At 52.5% G+C, this 21317-nt stretch overlaps 1 protein-coding gene across 9 annotated transcripts in view; it reads left to right on the top strand.

Moving 5' to 3' along the window:
• Window positions 1–21001, top strand: part of SLC25A25 (solute carrier family 25 member 25) — a 35260-nt gene extending 14259 nt beyond the window's left edge. The window contains exons 1-11 of one of the 9 annotated variants that reach the window (XM_073905699.1): window positions 1897–3066; window positions 12740–12866; window positions 12953–13040; window positions 13712–13747; window positions 14012–14123; window positions 15338–15496; window positions 17213–17365; window positions 17677–17784; window positions 17883–18050; window positions 18619–18769; window positions 18873–21001. In XM_073905699.1, coding sequence (XP_073761800.1) covers window positions 2848–3066; window positions 12740–12866; window positions 12953–13040; window positions 13712–13747; window positions 14012–14123; window positions 15338–15496; window positions 17213–17365; window positions 17677–17784; window positions 17883–18050; window positions 18619–18769; window positions 18873–19057 — 1506 coding nt within the window. In that variant the 5' untranslated portion in view covers window positions 1897–2847 and the 3' untranslated portion in view covers window positions 19058–21001. Of the gene's footprint in view, window positions 1–1896; window positions 3067–3662; window positions 3686–5113; window positions 5522–7506; window positions 8411–8810; window positions 10322–12739; window positions 12867–12952; window positions 13041–13711; window positions 13748–14011; window positions 14124–15337; window positions 15497–17212; window positions 17366–17676; window positions 17785–17882; window positions 18051–18618; window positions 18770–18872 lie in introns of those variants that run through there. The other 8 variants (XM_073905703.1, XM_073905701.1, XM_073905702.1 and 5 more) reach the window with 8 other exon arrangements.
• The last annotated feature ends 316 nt before the right edge of the window (window positions 21002–21317 follow it).

The following is a 21317-nucleotide window of genomic DNA, read 5'->3' as shown; positions in this document are numbered from 1 at the left end:
CCGTGCCCAATTCACCAGACCCTCAGGGTCTAAAAACAAGATCCATCTTCATGAAAGGATTACTTGTTTGGGGTTTGGGGCTCTGGGCTGACTCTTCTTTGGTATTAAAACTGCTTAATTGCATGAACTCACAATCATTTTCTAGATAATGGTAATAAAATAGCTAGTATGGGGGCACCTGGTTGGCTCAGTCAGTAGAGCATGTAACTCTTGATCTCCGGATTGTGAGTTCAAGCCCTATGTTAGGTGTAGAGATTGCTTAAAAATAAAAATCTTTTAAAAAATAAAATAATTAATATGTACTGTTCTCCTTTTTCTTAACATTTATTTATTTATTAGACAGTGGGGGGAGGTGCAGAGGGAGAGAATTATCTAATTTAGTCTTTAACCAATTCTATGAAGTAACAGTACAGTTCTTTTACTATCCCCATTTTGCACATACAGATATTAAAACACAGAGAACTAAAGTAACTTGACCAAGATCATTCACAAAACGAGTAAGTGATGGCCAGGATTTAAGCCTGGGCTCCGACTCTATAAAGACTATACATCTAGGCAACGCACAGAACTGCTTCGAGATGAGGTCGTTCTTCGTCCAGTGAGAGGACAACTGACACTGGCCCCTCAGCTTTCAGACCAAGCTTGGCCATCTTGCTTTCACTTCTCATGTTTTCTTTTTAAGTAACTATACGTATGTACATATGTATGCATCCCTGGTCATACATGCGCATGATTCAGTTTCACAAGATCTAAGGCTATTCATTGAAAATAAATCTCCCACCTGCCTTTCTCCCCTCAAACCGCCAAGGGCCCCAAACCATCTCTTCAATTTTTAGTGTGTCTTTCCAGAGATATTTGTCACATACACACTGAGAAATCAATGGCAGCATATTGTCCCCTTTCTTCTGCACCTTGCTTTTCTCATTTAAAAAGATACATATGTTTTTAAAGATTTTATTTGTGAGAGAGAGAGAGAGAGAGAGCGCATGCACAAGCAGAGGGAGCGGCAGGCAGAGGGAGAAGCTGACTCCCTGCCGAGGAGGGAGCCGGATGCGGAACTCAATCCCAGGACCCTAGGATCATGACCTGAGCCGAAGGCAGGCGCTTAAGAACTGAGCCACCCAGGCATCCTTAAAAAGATATTTTCAAGTCATTCCATAACAGTAGATAGAGGTGCCTCATTCTAGGGTTCCACTGTATGGGTGTGCCAGAATCTTCCCCACTTCTCTTGTAAAGGGCTTGAAGTTGTTAGCAAACTTGCACTATTATAAGCAAGGCTGCTTGATAAAATGTAATATCCTTATATTTTATCACATATGTATCATATAAATGTGTATGTGATTTCCCGTGTGTGCAAATATATCTGCAGGATAAATTGCTAAAAGTGGAATTGCTGTGTCAAAGGCTTTGTGCTTTTAACATGTTGGAAACCCGGAACTGACTGACTCTTTGGAGAGGTTGTACTGATATATGCTCTCATAGCAGAGTGTGAGGGTGCAGGTTTCCCTCCACTCTCTCTGACACATTTTTTGAAACTTGTCTCATGCTTGTGTGTGTGTGTGTGTGTGTGTGTGTGTGTGTGTGTGTGTGTGTGTTGAGATTTATTTATTTATTTATTTTGGGCAGGGATGGGCAGAGGAAGAGAGAGTCCCAAGCCTCACTCCACACCGAGCACAGAGCCTGTTGCAGGGCTGGATCTCATGACCCTGAGATCACCACCTGAACCGAAACCAAGAGTCGGGATGCTCAACTGACAATGCCACCCAGGCGCCCCCAATGTTTGTGTTTTTAAAATAATGGTTGTGAACACCGTTATCAAAGGGTTACTTTTGTGAGGGATACTGGTCACTGCATTTGTCAGCTAGTAAATTAAGAAACAGATGACCAAAGATTAATTCCCTTTTATTCATGATCATCAACTCAGTCCAGTCTACAGACTTCATCTGTGCCTGGTTCTGGGTCCTTGCGGTAGAAAGATGTGTGACTTGGTCCCCGTCCCCAAGCAGCTCATGGTGTAGAGGAAGACACGGGAGAATGAGTAGCTGGTCTGGCGTGCATTGTGTTCCGCACAGTTGGAGAGAATGGGATAATGGAGCAAAGAAGAGTGTTGCTAGATGTGCTAGGAAGTGTTGCCAGGGTCTCTTGATCAGGTTAACCTTGATGGTGAGCGTTGTCCCGGAAACAAGCAGGCGGAGAGGAGGAAGTGGGGCTCCTGCACGGCTGCAGCTCAGGGAGGATTCTGTGAGCTAGGAAGCTCGCTGGAGGTTGCCATCAGCACCTCCCTGCAGAACTGCCGGCCGCATGCAGGGGATCGGCCGCCTGTGATTGGAGGGACGTTCCTGGTTGGGATAATGAACTCCGTAGTGTCGGCGGAGGTGATTGGCTGCGCCCTGCTGCAGTGAGAATGCGGTCAGGGTGCTCGGTCTTCGCTGGTGTGATGATCATTAGTGGAGCGAGGACTGCTGAATAATTGGGAGCTCCAAGTTGCTTCTGCCTCCAGGAGAGATCAGTTGGGCTATTGCTTTTTCCTTTTTGAAAAAAGCCACACATTTGATCACCGTCCACCTGCAAAAGTGAGTTTTTACTGAAGAAGCTCCAGCTGCTCTCATTCCCAGCAGCCCCGGCCGCAGGGGCTCTCGGAGAGTGAGCTACTTCTCAGGCCAGGCAGGACAGCAGTGCTAGCAAATTGGAAAAAGCAGGAAACAGCCACTGTATGCAGAGCTTCCAGCTTTACAACTCCCCAGGCTAGCCTTCTGAGCGACCGTGTAGCCAGAGATCCTTGGTATTGTGGTCACATCCCTCCTCAAAAGTGACAATCACCGCCGGCAACGTTGGGAGGAAGCCGTGATGCTGCAGATGCTGTGGCATTTTCTGTCTAGCTTTCTCCCTAGGGCTGGGTGCCAAGGCTCCAGAGAGGGGAACAATAATGAAGTCAGAGGCACCCCGGCTCCAGCTCGGGGAGACCAGATGTCAAGCTTTTTGGGGAAACAGGACGGAAGGGCTGAGGCCACGGAAAAGAGACCCACCATTTTGCTGGTGGTTGGACCTGCAGAGCAATTTCCTAAGGTAATGGCAACCTCAAGAGGACCTCCTACTTTAGGGGCTGGTCTAGGATCAGTTTCCTGGAAAAAACTGGAGTGTGGGGAGGAAGAGAGGACTTAGAAATCAATCAGTTTGGTATTGGAGGCTGGAGGGGAGAAGTGTTAGACAATGAAGAAGCCCAAGTCTTCAATCTAGAATCTTCCTGTGGCCATGGTAAAAGCTTTATCACCCTACCATGACCGTTTCAGTGTGGCCATTTGGGGAAGGAAGGTTGAAGGCAATAGAGGATTTACCTTAGGATTTGTCAGTTTGGCCCCAGAGAGCCAGTTGAAAGGAAGAGACAAACGATAACAGTGTGTCTTAGATCTTAGCCTGTCTGAACAATGCAGGGAGGATCTTCAAAGTTGAACTCAACTGCCTGGAGCTGGGGAAGGCCAGCCTGTCCTGCACCCCTTAGGTCAGACCCCTTGCCTTTGGGTGTGCAAGGAAAGCAGTGGGAGGAGGAGTCAGAGGAAAGGGTGGAGTCTCAAGGTACAGAGGCCAGTACCCCTTGTGGGTCTGCGGGTCTGCTGTGTGCCAGAGCCTTCCGTTCATCTCATGCTCAGAGTGTGGGTTATCTCACCTCATCTTCCCGAGAGCCAAGGTAAGTGGTAACACCGCATCTCGTGGATGAGGAAACAGGTGCAGAAAGGTTGAGTAATTTGCCCAGGTTTAAACAGTTATGGAGGGTAGAGGTGAGATTTCACCCCTAATCTCTGTGGAACTTTGCCCTGCACCTGCCTCACTTTACCTTAAGAAAGCAGTTTTAACAGGACCTGTCGCGTTCTTGGGATTAGAATGGAAAGCGCAGTTTGTCCGGGATTTCTCCTGCCTGCGCAAGGAGCAACCTTGCTGACCTCCTGAGTTTGGGTTATTTTGAATCTATTCTCCTCGGGATAAAAATCAACTAGAAGAGGGAAAGAGGTACTGCCCTGTGTCTGGCACATTGTAGATTCCCCCAAAATGTTGCTTGAATTGCTACATCAAATAATTAAATGTTTGGTTATCCTTGGCTGAGTGGGAGGGACTTTTGATGCCACGGCTTCTGTGGGCGTTTAGGTGTGAGCTTGGAGAGGAGCCTCAGTGTCTGTGTGTGTCTGTCTGTCTGACCATCTGTTCCGCCACATCCTCCCCACCCCACCCCCTGCTCATCCTGGTCAGCATGGATCTTAGAGTCTGTGTTCTGAAGTGTGCTTCAAGCCATGTCACTTTCTACCTTTCCATCATCTTGGGATGAGCTCAGAAATGGCAATGGTGCTCTCCTTTGTGAGGAGCTTTCTGATTTCCAGACCTGCTTGCCTTATGGCCCAGGGATCAAGGGATTGGCTGGCTCCCTTTTAAATTCACCTACTTTGGACTTTAATAATTAAACTGCTCCATTTCCCAAACTCATCCTGGCACCTCTTGCCAGACCTCCCCACTGGTGGCCTCACATCAGGACTTCCTGTTCTGAACAGCTTCCTGGCCTGCCAGTTAGGGGCCACGGGGCTGAGCTGGAGACCCACAGCTTTCACTAACCTGCTCTCCCTGAGAGAGAGAGATCAGCTAGAGGGGGAGTGGGGGGGATAGCCCCAGGAGGGAGACAGATCACCCGGTTCGGTTTGAAGCAAGAAAGCAAGCACATCTGGGCAGTGTGGACTCTTTAAAAGCAGATAAACCAAGACCTGGGGGGGCGCCTGGGTGGCTCAGATGGTTAAGCATCTGCCTTCGGCTCAGGTCATGATCTCAGGGTCCTGGGATGGAGCCCCGCATCGGACTCCCTGCGCAGCGAGGAACCTGCTTCTCCCTCGCCCTCTGCTTGTGCTCTCTCGCTCTGTCAAATAAATAAATAAAATCTTTAAACAAACAAACAAACGAGACCTGGGACTAGCAGGAGCATTTCTGTGGATGAACTGACAGTCGGAATAGCGTGTTTTTGCAGCATGTGGCCATGCCTGCGGGCTGCAGTGACTCTGAGAGGTGGGGTTTGGCGTTTGTGATCACTGGCCACGGAGACCTGGCCTCGCTGTCTCCCTCAGGAGAATGCTGCGGAAACCTTATAGACACATCCCCCTTGGTCCTCAGCTTCCCAGTTCTCCAGCCGCACTATTTTGTTTTGCTCTCATTTCCCCCGTTGAAATATGTCTGCTAGTGAGTCGGGTTCCTGCAGGCTTTTATTCTAGGAACTGTTCAGTGTTCCCCTTTACCTTTGTCTTACAGTTAATCTGCAGTTGGAGACGAAAGCCTTAGTGTGGAGTAAGAGGCGCCCTCAGCGGCATTCAAGCTCGCAAATCCTGAGGGGCCGTCTTCTCAGAAGCTCAGAGAATTTTGCTCATTGTGTGTCTAATTGCCAAGTGTAGGCAGGTTTCATCGGAACCCGGCTGCCCTGGGCTGTCATGGCAACCTGATCATCAAACGGCACCCCGGCTGCAGCAGCCAGTGAGGTTCAAGAGCCTTCCAGGTGGGTGGGGCTAGAAGAGCCGGATGCTGGCAGGGCTCCTTCGCATATTAATATTTTTGGCTTGGTCTGAGTCATTGCAGGGGAGGGGGGGAGCTACCTTATGACCTAATGCTACACTCCCAAAGGTACTCTACCTGCCCTGTTCTACTCATGGTATTCGGCACTTACAGGAAGCACCTGTTCTGGGGCATGAGCCAGCGTGGTAGAATGGGGACGACTTGTGGTGGCATTGGCGGATTTGAGGGGGACAGGATGCTGCCCGGGAGAGGAACGTCTACCTTAACGGAGGAAATGGAATCCAATACCACTAGATCCTCAGGGATCTAGAGTTGCTGTCATTGCTTCTGCATGCTGGTTGTCACAGGAACGGACATCAGAAGAGAGCAGCAAAAGTAGATCTGGGTCACAAAATTAGAATAAGCAAAAAGAGCAGAAAAGAATGGTAGCCAGCGGGATGAGGAGAGGGACAACACAGGACACCGTGAGCTGGTGTGAATCGTGAGGAACCGAACTCGAACCTTGCTTTAATCTTTCTTACTGGTATTTCCCCTCTGCATGGTCAGAAGCTGTAACACAGATCGGCTTTTGTGTTGTTTTCTAGCTAAGCCTAAGCCTGAACCTGCTCGGGTCGCCCCTTTCCCACACACCTGCCACCTTTCAATATGAAGTATTGCTTACTGTAATTCCCTGGGTCAGGCTTACAGGCTTTCTTTGGAAACCAAGTTCTAAAATCTTATGGGCGGTATCGGGTTTGGGTGCCATTTTACATGGATGTAACAAGAGCTGGGTCCTGGGTGAGGCTCAGCCCTGCTGCCAACAGGTTCTGGGGCCTGGGCTAACCAGGTCACCTCTCCAAGTCTGTTTGCTCATCTCAGATTAAGGGGCAACCCCAGGAGCCCCTCTGGGCCCAACTGTCTATAACCCCAGGGATACAGCACTTACAGTGGATCGCAGGTGCCTAGAGGTTGGCTCACTTGGACAGAATTTCCAGTTTCTGTGTGCAAGTGGAATTCCGCATGACCTGTGAGACTCAGGAGGGAGGGGTGGTTTAAATAAATAAGCAAACACCAATTCAGGTTTGTCCAATGAAGACATTCTGTTGGACTCCATCTCAGTTGCACAATACAAATACGTTGGAACCCTTAAAATTAACGTTGGAATAGAACTAACGTTAGCATTGTAAAATAACATTTTGACAAGAACATGCAGGGCTTTTTGGAGGACATTTTTTGACCCCATAATACCATTGGTCTGTGGAGTAATGAGCTTTGTTATAATCAGGATTTCATTCCGCTTTTTTCTAGAAAACAGTTGCTCTTATCTGATAATGCTTTTTTTTTTTTTTAAGATTTTATTTATTTATTTGACAGAGAGAGGGAACACAAGCAGGGGGAGTGGGAGAGGGAGAAGCAGGCTTCCTGAGGAGCAGGGAGCCCAACGTGGGGCTCAATCCCAGGACCGTGGGATCATGACCTGAGCCGAAGGCAGACGCTTAACTGACTGAGCCACCCAGGCGCCCCATCTGATAATGCTTTAATAAGTTTCCCGCAAAGTATAGAATGTAGGTTTCACTTTTATTTGGTATTGTCTTCGAACCTCTTCTCACGTTCTATAAATATGTCAGAAAACTCAATAGTACACAGAGAAAAATTCAGTGGTACAGTTATGTTTACCAAAATTATTTGAAAAATGCAGTTTATTAGGAAACAAACATCTCCAAGTTGAACAACTTATTTTTTTGCCAAAATGTTTGCCATACTGTATTAGAATGACTGCAGTCATCACTGAAATGAGATACTTCAGCATCTCTCTTATTTTCGTTTCAGATGCAAATATGAATAATTTAACAAAGGAAGATCAGCATTTCAGAATGTAGCTCTTTTATTTATAAATGTGAACCTTTTTTAAAATTTTATTTTTTAAAGATTTTATTTATTTGACAGAGAGCACAAGGGGGGGGGGGGGTGGTGGCAGGCAGAGGGAGAGGGAGAAGCAGGCTCCCCGCAGAGCAGGGGAAGCCTGATGTGGGACTTGATCCCAGAACCTTGGGATCATGACCTGAGCCAAAGGCAGTCACTTAACCAACTGAGCCACCCAGGCGCACTTTTAATTTTATTTTTAAGTAATCTCTTCACCCAACATGAGGCTCAAACTCACGACTCTGAGATTAAGAGTTGCTTGCTCTACCAACTGAGCCAGCCAGGTGCCCTTATAAATGTGAACCTACTTTTTTTTTCCTAAGATTTTATTTACTTATTCGAGAGATGGGGAGAGCACAGAGGGAGAGGGAGAGTGACAGGGGGAAACAGGCTCCCCGCTGAGCAGAGAGCCCTGAGGTCATGGCCTGAGCTGAAGGCAGACGCTTAATCAACTGAGCCACCCAGGTGCCCCTAAATGTGAACCTCCTTTAAAATAAAAATAATAATACATGATCTTGTTGAGGTGTATAAAATACCCTGACGAGTGCAGACACTCAGAAAAACATACTTTAGGTCTTCATCAAGAGTGGTCATGTTTGTTTCCTGGGGTCTTAAAGGCCTGCCACTGGCTTCACTCATTCAGAAGCTATTTATATCCACATCCTCCATGACCAAGTCAAGGTTCAGGTCTTAGGACTTAGGACTTAGTCAAGGTTCAAAACCATAGCCTCCTGCCTTCAAGGACCCCAGTAGCAGAGATAAGTTGTACATGAATACAGCCCTGAACCAGAAATTCTGGATGGGGCAGTTGAAGAGATAGATGACTGTCATGGACTTAGGTGGAGGCTGAGCAGAAATCTGGATAATCCAAGCTGTCTCTGGATTCCTCATCGGATCCTCCCCAGTGTAGCCCAAGACCTGTCTTTACAGACTCATCATCACATCTCTTTGGGAAGGGCTGAAATGTCATGTAAGTCAATAAATGTTTCATAATGCTGTATTTAAGCATCAACATCTTTTTTTTAAGTTTTATTTATTTAATTAATCTCTACACCCAGCGTGGGGTTCGAACTCACGACCCGGAGATCAAGAGTCACCTCCTCTTCTGACGGAGCCAGCCAAGAGCCCCAACATCTTTTTTTTTTTTTTTTTAAGATTTTATTTATTTGAGAGAGCGAGCACGAGCAGAGGGAGAGGCAGAGGGGTAGAGAAAGGGAGAAGCAGAACCAGGGAGCCAAATGCAGGGCTCTATCCCAGGTCTCTGGGATCATGATCTGAGCTGAAGGCAGATGCTTAACTGACTGAGCCACCCAGGCATCCCACCCAACATCTTATTTTAAAATCCTTTTTTCTAGTTCTTAACAAAAAGCTTTTTAGCAAATTAAGAAATTCATTTTACTTTTGGTGATTTCCAAATTATAACCATCCGTTTTTATCCATCCTGGTAGTGAGATTTAGTCTATATTAGGAAGTGGTGCACTATAGAAGGAACATCTTTGTGACGCAGTCTGCCTCCGCAGCACGAATCTCCTGACATTTTCCGTGGGGAAGGGATGATGTGGAGATGGTAGGCTGGGCTGGAGAGGATCACCCTTAAGTGATGACCCAAACCTGACTTTCCAGGACCTGAGATTTTTCTCTTATCCTCACGTCAAAGGGGTGTTCTGAAGCCGTGTTGCCCGATATAGAACTTTCTGGGTGATGGAAATGTTCAGTGAGTCCATGTGGCTGTGGAGTACCTGAAATGTGGTCACACAACTCAGGAACTGAATTTTTAATTTCATTTAATTAATTTAAAATTTAAAACTTCCCTCCTGAATAGCACAGACCTAGGCCAGAAAGTTTGCACTATTACCAAACTTTGAAGTGTTCTGAGAGTGGGCTCTGAAGGCTATCTGGAGTCTTATGTGAGGGCCCAGCTGACCCCAGAGTAATGCTTCTGGGGAGTCCCTCTCCACAACCACCTTTAGTGAGGGTCCTTTCTGCCTCCATCGTGTCAGCTCCTGGGTGCTTGCAGGACCTCCAGGGGAAGCCTACAGGGGAATGAGTTGCTTCTGAGGTGCTCACATTGCAGAGTGGCCTGGAAAAGGTCACTGGCGCCAGCTGGAAGGCCGAATCCAGGGCTCAGCCAGCTCCGGGGCAGCTCCCCTGCGGATGAATGAGCCGGAGCCCGCCGCCGTGGGGCCACTTCCAGGATCGCTGGGCACCTGGCTCCCAGGCAGCCCCTGCCGACTTCTACTCTCACAGCTAAACTGGGCCCCTTTCCAGCGAGCATCGACTCAGTCTGTACATCCACTGATTTTTCTGCTGGGAATGATTTACTAAGGGGAGAAAACCATTGTATTGGGTGATGCGTTTGGGGACCTTGTGGAAAAACATGCTGAGGGCTGTTCATCTGGAGGGCTTGGCAGCGGAGGGTGAAGAAGGTTCGTTGGGGCAGCACTCTTCCCTCGGCCAGCTTCCGAGGAGTTAACTCGGGGCGCCCGTGACGTCAGTCCTGATCTTTACACCCCTCCACTTGAGCAATCGCCGCCTCCTCGCGGGGGCCGGTGCTCATTGGCTGTGGGCAGGACTTCCCCTGGGCCGGCTTTTCTCAATTAGGTAAAAGGGCAGGGCCTGAGCAGCCAATGACAGCTGCGCCCCGGCTTATCTGGAGCGAGCGTGCGGTCCCGGCAGCATTCCCTGGCTCCCCGGCGGCGCGCGCGCCCGGCTCCCGGTCAGCATGCTCTGCCTGTGCCTGTATGTGCCGCTCATCGGGGAGACCCAGACCGAGTTCCAGTACTTCGAGTCCAAGGGCCTTCCCGCCGAGCTGAAGTCCATCTTCAAACTCAGCGTCTTCATCCCCTCCCAGGAGTTCTCCACCTACCGCCAGTGGAAGCAGGTCTGGAGCGGCGGCGGGCGCCTGCTCGGGGTCGGCTGAGTGAATGCCTGAGTGGTGGGAGAGGGTGCGCGTGCGCGAACTCCCCCCGCCCCCAAACCCCACGGAAGGGAAAGAATGTCTGAAATGTGCAAGTTCTTTCCCCAGTTTTCATGTGACTGTAGCCGGGGAAAGGGTTATGTCATGTCACAGGAATGACTGGCTTTCATATGACTTCCAAGGAAGGCCGGAATTACTGGGGAGATACCTGTGGGAAATGGAAAGGAATTCTTTACTGGGGATGGGGGGGGGTAGTTCCAGAGAAACAGGGCCGCAAAGGGGGACACAGCCCAGCCACTGTGGGGCCGTTTCTCAGAGCTGGGGGAGGGAGAGGCAGAGAAGCTCCTGTTGGAGGCCCAGAGTTGGAACTGGAGCTGCAGAGGCTGGAGCTGGCAGGGCTGTGTCCTGGGGAGGGGGAGCCCTCCCAAGACTTCCCTTGGGAGCAGCAGAAATTGTGACATTTTAAAGATGGGGAAATGGCTCCAGAGCCTGTGGGGGGCCCCTTGCCTCCTAAAGGAGCACCCTGACTTCTCTGTTAATCAGACCTCATGCTGTCTCCCACTGCTCATGATGGCAGTGGAGGTCAGATGGTGTGCTGGGGATGGGGATTAGCATATCCTAGGAAGGAGACAAAGTAGGCCGGGTGGTTCTGAGGTAGAAGCAAAGACTTTGAGAATGTCTTGAAATCACCTGCAGTGAACACATCCTTGGGTTCTCTGTATTACCAGACACCCGCGCCCACTGAGGCGCATGGATCGTGTTGGTGGCAGAGCGGCCCAGAAACCGAAAAGCTCTGTGCCTGACATTCGCCTCCTAGATTCTCTTTCCACTCCTGCCGTAAATCTAGAATGATAACCATATATGTAATTTGTACCATTCTTGGCCGAGAGCACAGATGTCTGCAGGAAGTTAACTCCAGATAGCAGATGCAATATGTGCCAGCCTCTGTCTCACATTCCTGCCACACCCCCGGCGTTGTTCTGTGGATCATGTTAGGTGACATGGTATCTGCCCAGGCCTCCTCCTAGTATCCTTAGTGGCTGAGCAGTCACAAATGGCCATCAGATGGTTCAGAGTAACCATGATCTTAATCATTGGAGAGCACCAGATAGCCAGTGGTCCATCCATTCCCAAACCCACTGGCTCAGAGACTTAAAGCCAGATTGGTTTGTGACTAGTGAGCCTATTTCTCACCAAGAGAATTGGGCAAAACAGGAAGACTATGACCATTTTCCTTAGGAGGTTCTTGGTCCAGATTTTGGGGTGTTGCTAGGTTGCAGTGACTCATGTGTGTCACCCACCTTCTTGAGATTAACTTTTAGGGTGGCAGCGGGATCTCCAGGGAGGTGGCTCTGGAGTCTTAACAGGCCCAGCCTGAATCTCGCCCACCACTTCCCTGGCTGTGTAACCTTGGATAAATTAACCTCTCTGAGCTTGTTTCCTTCTCTGTAAAAAATGGGGGGAATGACAGTACCTGCCTCCTAGAGCTGCTTGAGAGGGTTCGGCAGGGTACTAGGGGTAAAGCATTTAGCGGGCCCTGTGGCACAGGCCAAGGGCTCGCTCGTTCGGGGAGAATTTCCAGGGGCTGAGCATGCAAAACTGCAGCTGCTGAACAAAGTTCACCTCTAGGGGCAGGCATAGAGTCCTGTTCAAGGGGTCTCTTCAAGCCTTCTTGGGTCAGGAAACTACTAAGAGCTGGCCTGCTTTTTGGTACCTGGTTATGTCATCTGGCTCCCCTGGGATCAGAGGCTGGCAGTGCCATCAAGCCCATGCCCGCATCCAAGAGTAGTCCCCCTTGGCTCCTACCGGGGTCCTCTGGCCATGTTTCTGCCATGCAGGCATTGGCAGGGGCCAGCTCTGCCCCCATACCTTTACCCTGGTCACCCATTTGTTCTTGGGCCAGTGCCACTGTTAGGGATAAAAAGAGCAAGCTGCAGCATTCCTGGTGGCATCTGGAGCGCCCGAGGCCATCCCCACATTTGGGCAGAGAGCATGCCGGCTGAGGCCGGGCGCCAGGGACCCTGCTGCAGGGGAACCACACGGCTGACCTTGGTTGTACAATAAGTTAGTCTTCAGGACACTTGGAATGAGAAAGTGTCAAGCCGGCCGCTTGCTGGCCTGTGTCTGAAGGGCGCCTCCCAGGGGTGCCTTTTTCCTCTTTGCTTGTGAGGGGAAGCAAGGTGGGCTTTTGCTTGGGTTCTGGCTAGGTCTTGGGGATCCAAGTGGTGGCATTGGGAACAGAACCGAGGAAGCATCTCAGGTCCTTGAGGCCACCTCTGTGCATGGGTTAGCACAGTTGTTTCCTGGGGACGGGCCGCCACAAGGAACGAGGAAAAGCTAGGGCACGAGATCAAGGAGGAAACTTTAACTTTTTTTTAATAGAAAATTGTGCAAGCTGGAGATAAAGACCTCGATGGGCAGCTCGACTTTGAAGAGTTTGTCCATTATCTCCAAGATCACGAGAAGAAGCTGAGGCTGGTGTTCAAGAGTTTAGACAAGAAGAATGACGGTGAGCATTGCCTCCAGAGCCAGTGGCTGCCCGCGTCTCAGGCCTCTTGCGGGCCTGGCCCCTGGCTGAAGCCTTTGTTGTTGCAGGACGGATCGACGCTCAGGAGATCATGCAGTCCCTGCGGGACCTGGGAGTCAAGATATCCGAACAGCAGGCCGAAAAGATTCTCAAGAGGTGAGAACTTTTGTCAGCCTCTGTATCTGGTTTAACAAACATGTGATGAAAGAAACGTTCTTGGACCAACCCCGTGGCGCCCTTCACTGTATTAACCCCGTTTCTCTGAACTTTGGCTTCTGTTGGTTTGATGCCATGAGTAGGTAGCCCCCTTCCCAGGAGCAACCGCTCCTTGAGTTCCAGGCCAGAGTCACGAATCACCTGGAAGTGTGCCCGCTCACCGGTGACCCGTGAAGAGAAAAGACCAGTTGGGGGGATTTCAAGTGGGTGAAAGGCGAGCAAGGAGCACTCTCTCTGCCTGGTGGGGACGGGGAAGGGGCTCAGGTGGCAACAGTCTGCGTACGGTGGACTTCTCCCCGAGAATGCTGCCTTTTCTCCCCCCGTAATCAGAAGTGCTGCCCCGAGACAGCTCCCAAGGGAGCCCTGGTCCTGGGGGAGAGCATATAGTGGCTACGGCGGGAAATCGCGCAGATTTGCCTTAGGAGCGCTGCCCTTGCTGCCTGCGCCTTTCCAGATCCCCGGGGCCGGAAGCAGCTGGTCAGGGACAGTTGCCTCTTGTCCAGCTCCCTGGGCGTTGTGCCGTGGTGTGTGCCTGCTTCGCTAACATCTGCTCAGAGCACTTATCTGTGTTTCTCCTCTCTCCTCTGCATCCTCCTTTGTCTGTCTGTCAGAATACGAACGGGCCACTTCTGGGGCCCTGTAACCTAGTAAGTATCCGTGTCACCCCGGTGACCCCCTCCCTCCTTGACCTCTGTGCCTGATCAGAACAGGGTTCTTATGGGCCATTGTATTCCCGTTTTCGTGCAAAGTGGGGTATGGAGCCACCTCGCCTCTTCACTGGGGCCGAGGCACCTCCCGTGGTTTCCTCAGTGGCGCAGGGCCTGCCCCGGGCTCGCCTGGAGGGGTGGAAGTGCAGCTCACGTATGGCCCTGTTTACCCCGGGGGCAACCGACCATGTGCTTGTCTTGCAGCATGGATAAAAATGGCACAATGACCATCGACTGGAACGAGTGGAGAGACTACCACCTTCTGCACCCTGTGGAAAACATCCCCGAGATCATCCTGTACTGGAAGCATTCCACGGTGAGTCCCATGCCCGGGGCGTGAAGGCACTTTCTCCCTCCTCCATTCACGCGTCCGCTCTCAAGGCATCAACCCCCATCCCGGTGTGGGGGTGAGAGTGGGGTTTTCGGCTTTTGGCTTTCCTCTTCAGCACGAGACTCGACTCCTCCGCCAGCCCCACAGAGCCCTCCACGTGTGCCCTCCATTCCCCCACGCCAGCCCTAACCACCGAGACACGGGGTTCCCTCTGCCCTGGATGCCCTCCCGCCCCACATGCTGCCTGTCCTTCAGGGTCCGCTCCAGACACCGCTTCCCCGATCCTGCTCGTTCTCCCAAAGCCTACGTGCGCCTGGGGCAGCGGGGACAATACTAGAACAAATAGAGCCATTAAGTTTCTTCCCCCAGCACCCCATTTTTTGCATCCTTTCTCTCTGTCAAAGAAAATGTCCTGTACATGCTGCTCTTTCACCCCTGTCAGCACTGCTGTTCAGAAAGACCCATCACACTGCCCTGGTTGTGGCCATGTTGACCCCCCACCTGCAAGCCCCTTCATTCGGGGTATGCCCGCCCCATCTGCCGTCTTAGCTACCCTAGACTGTCCGCTCTGGGAGGGGAGTCCGGGGGCTTGCCTCTGGTCTGTCTCCCGCAGTGCTCAGGGCAGGATCTCACCCTCAGGGCACCCTTGGCTCCCCAGTTGGCTGATCAGAGCAGAGCTGGCTCTGACCAGGCGGGATGCCGCCCAGGAGAGCGGCTGTTACGTAGGCATTGCAGTCTCTGATATTTGCCGAGGCCTTGTGCAATGTTCTGCCAGCGTGATCTGGTTCCACATCGGGTTTCAGAATTTTTACCCCTGACTTGACCCTTTCAGTACAGGCAGTCTGGTGATCCTCAGCTAAAATGCCTTTGTAAGCCATTCTTGCAAGAGCCGTGGGCAAGTATCTGCAAGGCTGTCCAAATGGTTTTATAACCGCTTTCTTCCAGCCTCGCTCTCAGATTCTCTCCCTGGGCCTCTGCAGGGCTCACACAGGGATAGGAGCTGTGCCACCTCCATGCGGTGAACGGGAAGGGGCACACTCGTCCCCCCACCCTGGGCCCGGGGCATTGTCACCATCTGTGTGGCCCCTGGGGCCCGGCCATTCTGGACAGTGCCAGGTTACAGACCTGGCTGTCTGCCAACAGCTTGGCCGCAAGCATCAGGAGCCTGCTTGTTTTATCTGTGCTGGTCTTCCTTGCAGATCTTTGATGTGGGTGAGAATCTGACGGTCCCCGATGAATTCACCATGGAAGAGAGACAGACGGGGATGTGGTGGAGACACCTGGTGGCTGGAGGCGGGGCCGGGGCAGTATCCAGAACTTGCACGGCGCCCCTGGACAGACTCAAGGTGCTCATGCAGGTACGTGGGAAAATGGGCCTCAGACCACCCGGTTTCCACCCCGTGGGTCCTCAGTGAGTCGGTTTTCTCCTCCTTTGTCTTTTGCTCTTTGGGCTCATACTTTTCTAACCCAGTAAATTAGATTAGAATTATTGCTCAGACACGGGCAACAGAAGATCCAGGTCTAATTGCCCTTTTGCACGTAGTTTATTTCATCTTATCCGGGGCACGAAAGCCAAGGGTCACATTACAGGGCTGAAATGTGTACAGGTGAAGCCAGTGAGAACCAGGGTGGCAGGAACCTGTTTTCCTGGGCACATCTTGTGTAGGCAGCACACAGGGTGGATGCGAGCAGACCCCCACCTGGCCCAGACACCTTTACCTTGGCCGGGCGCCCAACTCCACGTCCACAGGGCAGAGATAAGCTAGGCCCACGTCAGGGACAGGCTTGCGAAATTGGCCTGCACGAGGATGCCCTGTCGGACTTCAGGGTCGCCTGAACATGTGGCGCAGCGCCCCCCAGCCCTTTGCTTGTGTGCCAGTGCTGGTGTTTCTGAGCCCTGCTCAGAAAAGGTGCCATCCTCTTGGGATGATGAGCACTGCGTCTTGTATGGAAGTGATGAATCACTGAGTTCTATTCCAGAAACCAAGATTGCACTGTATGTTAACTACCTAAAATTTTTTATTTTTTGTTAAAGATTTTATTTATGTGTCAGAGAGTGCATAAGCAGGGAGAGCAGCAGGCAGAGGGAGAAGCAGGCTCCCTATTGAGCAGGGAGCCCGATGTGGGGCTCAATCCCAGTACCCTGGGATCATGACCTGAGCCAAAGGCAGTCGCTTAACCAACTGAGCCACCCAGGCGCCCTAAAATTGTTATAAAAGAAAAGAAAGGAAGAAAAAAAAGTGCCATCCATTCCTCCCCATCTTGCCCTCCTGAGCCTGTGTTGTTTTGAAGCCTGTTAAACATGAACTCCCTTCTCTTGCAGAAGTGGGGGGTGGGAGAGTGGAATGGTTTAGGGAGAAAAGCTTTGGGAAATAAAACCTGACCGGGGTCCCGCCTTCACAGCTATGTGACCTTGTGACCTGCTTCCTCACTCCAGTGCCGGGACTTCCATTCCTCTGTAAAACCCAAGGGGCCTGAACAAATTGCCTCTCTAGTACCTGGGATGGGCCTTAAAGTGATCCGTGGTTTTATGATGGTTGAAGCTGGTTATGGGTTCAGGAAAGCCCAGTATATAACTCTCGGCACTTTTGTACATGTTTGAAATTTTCCATAGTAAAAAGCTCAATTGAAAAAAGGTGGAGGGCGCCTGGGTGGCTCAGTTGGTTAAGCGACTGCCTTCGGCTCAGGTCATGATCCTGGAGTCCCGGGACTGAGTCCCGCATCGGGCTCCCTGCTCAGCAGGGAGTCTGCTTCTCCCTCTGACCCTCCCCTGTGTCATTCTCTCTCTCAAATAAATAAATAAAATCTTTAAAAAAAAAAAAAAAAAGGAAAAAGGTGGTTAAAGTAGTAGCTGCAGGGGTGTTTAGCGCAGTGTTAGCATACCATAGGTGCACCGTGAAGAGCGAGGGTAGCCATGTTGGATTCTCCAGGTGCCGAGTTACCCTTCAGAACCCCAACAGGGGAGAGCTGCCTGCTGACCCCAATGTGCGGGCCTGCAGTAGAGGCTTTCTGTCCCATGCCGGCCGCCCCCTGGTCACAGGCTTCTTTCTGACCACTCGTCCTTCCCTCCTCAGGTCCACGCCTCCCGCAGCAACAACATGTGCATCGTGGGCGGGTTCACCCAGATGATTCGAGAAGGTGGGACCAAATCCCTCTGGCGGGGCAATGGCATCAACGTCCTCAAAATTGCCCCCGAGTCGGCCATCAAATTCATGGCCTACGAGCAGGTGAGGACCCCACTCCCCCAGGCGAGGCGCCTGTCGTCAGCTGCTTCCTGAGCTTCCCTGGGTGGAGCTCCCTGCCCTGCTGATGCCCTGGAAGCTGGAGCCAGTCACTGTACCCAGGGGACAGCAGGAAGAGGCAGGTGGCTGGGTCCAGCCCCCACTCTGCTGCCAGCCCCAGAGTGGGCCAGTTCCTTCTATTTCTGGACAGTGTCAGATGTGCCAGGGACACCAGGTCTTGGATCTGGGAGGAACCCTAGGACAGGGGCAGCGGAGCTGGTCTCGGGGTATATCCATTCATTTGCTCTCTCTTCTAGATCAAGCGTCTCGTGGGGAGTGACCAGGAGACTCTGAGGATTCACGAGAGACTTGTGGCAGGGTCCTTGGCCGGGGCCATCGCCCAGAGCAGCATCTACCCGATGGAGGTGAGGGCTGCCTTGGTCCTAGAGTGGGCAGTGCGCATGGGGTGAGGGTGAGGAGTGGGCCGTGCTCACGCTCCCATCGCTCCTTTTGGGTTCTCCAGGTTCTGAAGACCCGGATGGCCTTGCGCAAGACAGGCCAGTACTCAGGCATGCTGGACTGTGCCAGGAAGATCCTGGCCAGAGAGGGAATAGCCGCCTTCTACAAAGGCTATGTTCCCAACATGCTGGGGATCATCCCCTACGCTGGGATAGACCTAGCCGTCTACGAGGTGAGGTCCTAGCAGGCTCAGGCTCCTTGACTCAGTAGCAGAGATTCAGAAACCCCTCCTAGCCAGGCCCCTGCCTGTTCTCACTCCCTGATAGACACTGGGGGATGGCTGCAACGAGGAACAAAGCGTGTCTCCTTCCAGACTCCTCTGTTCTCTGCAAGGGTCTCCTGTCACACTGCCTGGCCCTGGCAGCGCCCAGGTTCTGCAGCCTCAGGGACTCAAGTGGGCAGATCACCAGACGACGACACTAGCAGAGCTCCCTGGGCCCCCAGCCGACTTCAGACCACAGAAGTCAGGCTCTCTGGGTGGGGAGGTGGGTGTTGCTCCTGCCTCAGCCCCACTCCCTGTCCTACCCAGGAATCCCCAGTGACAGCAGAAACAAAGGGCAGGCAGGCCAAGCGAATCAGGTTACAGTAGCCTCAAGGATCCCATGTGACAAGGAAATGCCTCCTGTGCGGATCCAGTGACTATGCCGCCACCCCCAGACCCTTGTCTCCTCTTGCCTCATAAGCTTTTTCTGGGGCTCACGGGCACTTTGCCTCATCCCTGTCCCCCTTTCCTCTGCCAGACGCTCAAGAACGCCTGGCTACAGCGCTACGCAGTCAATAGCGCGGACCCTGGTGTGTTTGTGCTCCTGGCCTGTGGCACCATGTCCAGCACGTGCGGCCAGCTGGCCAGCTACCCACTGGCCCTGGTCAGGACCCGGATGCAAGCCCAAGGTAATGCTGGTGCTGGGCCAGTCCCCAGGGACCCATCTCCCCGGGCAGGTTGGGCTCTAGGAAGGAGCTGGTAAAGCCCCGATGGGTGCCTCTCTCACGACAGCCTCCATTGAGGGCGCTCCGGAGGTGACCATGAGCAGCCTCTTCAGGCAGATCCTGCGGACCGAGGGGGCCTTTGGCCTGTACCGGGGGCTGGCCCCCAACTTCATGAAGGTGATCCCAGCCGTGAGCATCAGCTACGTGGTATACGAGAACCTGAAGATCACCCTGGGTGTGCAGTCGCGGTGATGGGACTGGCGGGGGGGGGGGGGACAGCCCCGCCTTGCGCGGCAGACTCACGGATCCTGGGCCTGCAGCCCTGGGATATGCAGCCATCCATTCTGTGAATGTGCCAACACTAAGCTGACTGAAGCCAAGCTGTGAAAAGCCTGGGATGCACCTGCAAGGGAGTGGGGCAAGGCCCGGCAGGCCCACCGGGTGTGTCCTGCTGACCCTGGCTGGCCGGCACATCCGTTCCAGGGGCCAGCAGGACACAGGCACACGCACGCACGCACGCGGGGACGGGACATTTCCCGCGGTGCCTGCCGGACAGTGGGGCCCGGAGCCGGCTTCGTTCTTCCATCTCGCTGCCAGACCACCAGCCTCAGGCCCTGCCCCCTGGCCTGCTGGGCGCCTACACCGTGCCCGTGTTGCTTCCTTCCTCGCTGCTGTGTTAGTATGGTAGGAGGAGGGCCACCAGCCCTCTCCCCATGTTAGCGCTCGCTCCTCTCCCCTCGGTCTGTGGGGGCCTCATGCCCTGGCTTCCTGGCCTACAGGGTCCCCTCTGGCTAGGTTGCGCGGGGGGAGAGGGAGGAGTCCGGCTTCTGTGCTCACCCCGCTGTTGGCCTCTGAGCTCCCCAACAGATGGGCCCCCGGATGTGCGTGTGCATGCAGGGGGCAGGGCCAAGTTCCTCCATTGGCTGCCCGCCTGGCCTCCCGGTGCATGGCTTCATGGAAGGCGAGGGCTGGCTCCCGCAACGCAGAGGGCCTCGCTGCTCCTGCCGCCAGGGGTGTCCTGGTGTTCTGAGCTGGCCCCAGACTCCGTCAGGACTGGCACCAGCTCAGAACCACCTCCCTGTCCCCGCTGTGGAATGAGAGCTGGGCGGGCACCATGGAGCGGCAGGAAGGGCAGCCCCTGCCCCGCGTCTGTGCACCCTGATGAGAGGAGGAAAAGGTGTTCAAGGCCTTAATTATGTATCGTTGGGCAAAGGGTTTTGTTCAGAAGGACAAGCTGGACAAATGTGTACATTCTGTGCTTCCAGAGGGAAGACAAAGGGGGTAGAGAGCCTGGCTGACTTCATTAAAGTCTGTTTCCGAGCCTCTGGGGATTCGTGTCCAATCCCAATTGGGGCAGAGTGGGGACCAGCCTCACATTCCACTGCTGCAGGGTGTCACACTGCTTGGAGCCTATTTATTTCGTATTTATTTGAACAGAGTTATGTCCTAACTATTTTTATAGATTTGTTTAATTAATAGCCTGTCATTTTCAAATTCATTTTGTATTCATATTTATGTTCATGGTTGATTGTACCTTCCCAACACCCTCCAGGCGGGGTGGGGAGAGGAAGGAGGGGCCATGGGAGTGACCTTTCCCGCCACTGGCCACACTGACGTCAAGTCTGTCCAAAGAAATTCCTGGGAACTGGCGACAGATAAAAGGTCAGGGGGGGAGGGGCCCTGGTCAGGGGGCATGACCTTGGGCAGGTTGGGACAGGGCTCGCACCCAGGAAGCCTTAGGATCTGAGGGTTCAGTAAGGCGCAGGAAGAGTGGCAGAAATCTCAATTCCATTGAAGATGTAAGTCCAAACCATTTCTTGGGCTGGGAGGATCTCTTTCTTTTATCCTTTCGAATGACAAGGCACTGAGGGGCCTATCACTGTGAGTTTGGGGTTGGGGCTCCAGGAGAGGGCGGCCAGTACCCCGCCCCTGCCTGTGAAGTGGGCTCCCTCCCTCCCAGGCCCGCCCCCGCCCGCCGCCACCACCCCTGCTCAGCAACGCTGGTCAATTTGCGGCTGGAGGTCGCATTTCCATTCCACCATAATGGCCTAGTGAGGACAATGCTAATAGGATGCAAAGATCAATGCAAAAATTATTGTTATATATCAGTCTAGCGATAACTGGAATTTGTGAAAAAGCAAAGAATTGGAAGTTGTCACTTAAAACAGCCTTCTAATAAAGTTGTTTCAAAGCTGATGACGGAGCCATGATTTATCTGATGTGGGCTTGGGTGGTGGGGGAGGGGGCGTTTGCAGGTTAGAAGATGAATCCATGTTTGTCATCAGAGAAAATGAGAAAGCTAGCCCCTCTGGGCCTCTCAGAAGCACTCCCTCTTGAAAGTAGATATTTGTAGGATTTGGGGTGCTCTGCCCCAGATCACCAGAGCCCCCCTGAGTTGTGAGCCCAGTCGTTCTTCCTCAGCCCTCCTCCAGTTGAGTCTTGGACGGAGCTGATCACTCCCTACCCCTGAGGCCTCTGCGGAGGCTGTGTGCTGTCGGTTCCCGGGCTGCCC

This window comes from Callorhinus ursinus, unplaced genomic scaffold, assembly GCF_003265705.2.
Source record: "Callorhinus ursinus isolate GAN/ISIS: 27379988/994484 unplaced genomic scaffold, GSC_fseal_2.0 scaffold24, whole genome shotgun sequence".
Lineage (NCBI taxonomy): Eukaryota > Metazoa > Chordata > Mammalia > Carnivora > Otariidae > Callorhinus > Callorhinus ursinus.
This window is presented reverse-complemented; position numbering and strand designations above follow the sequence as displayed.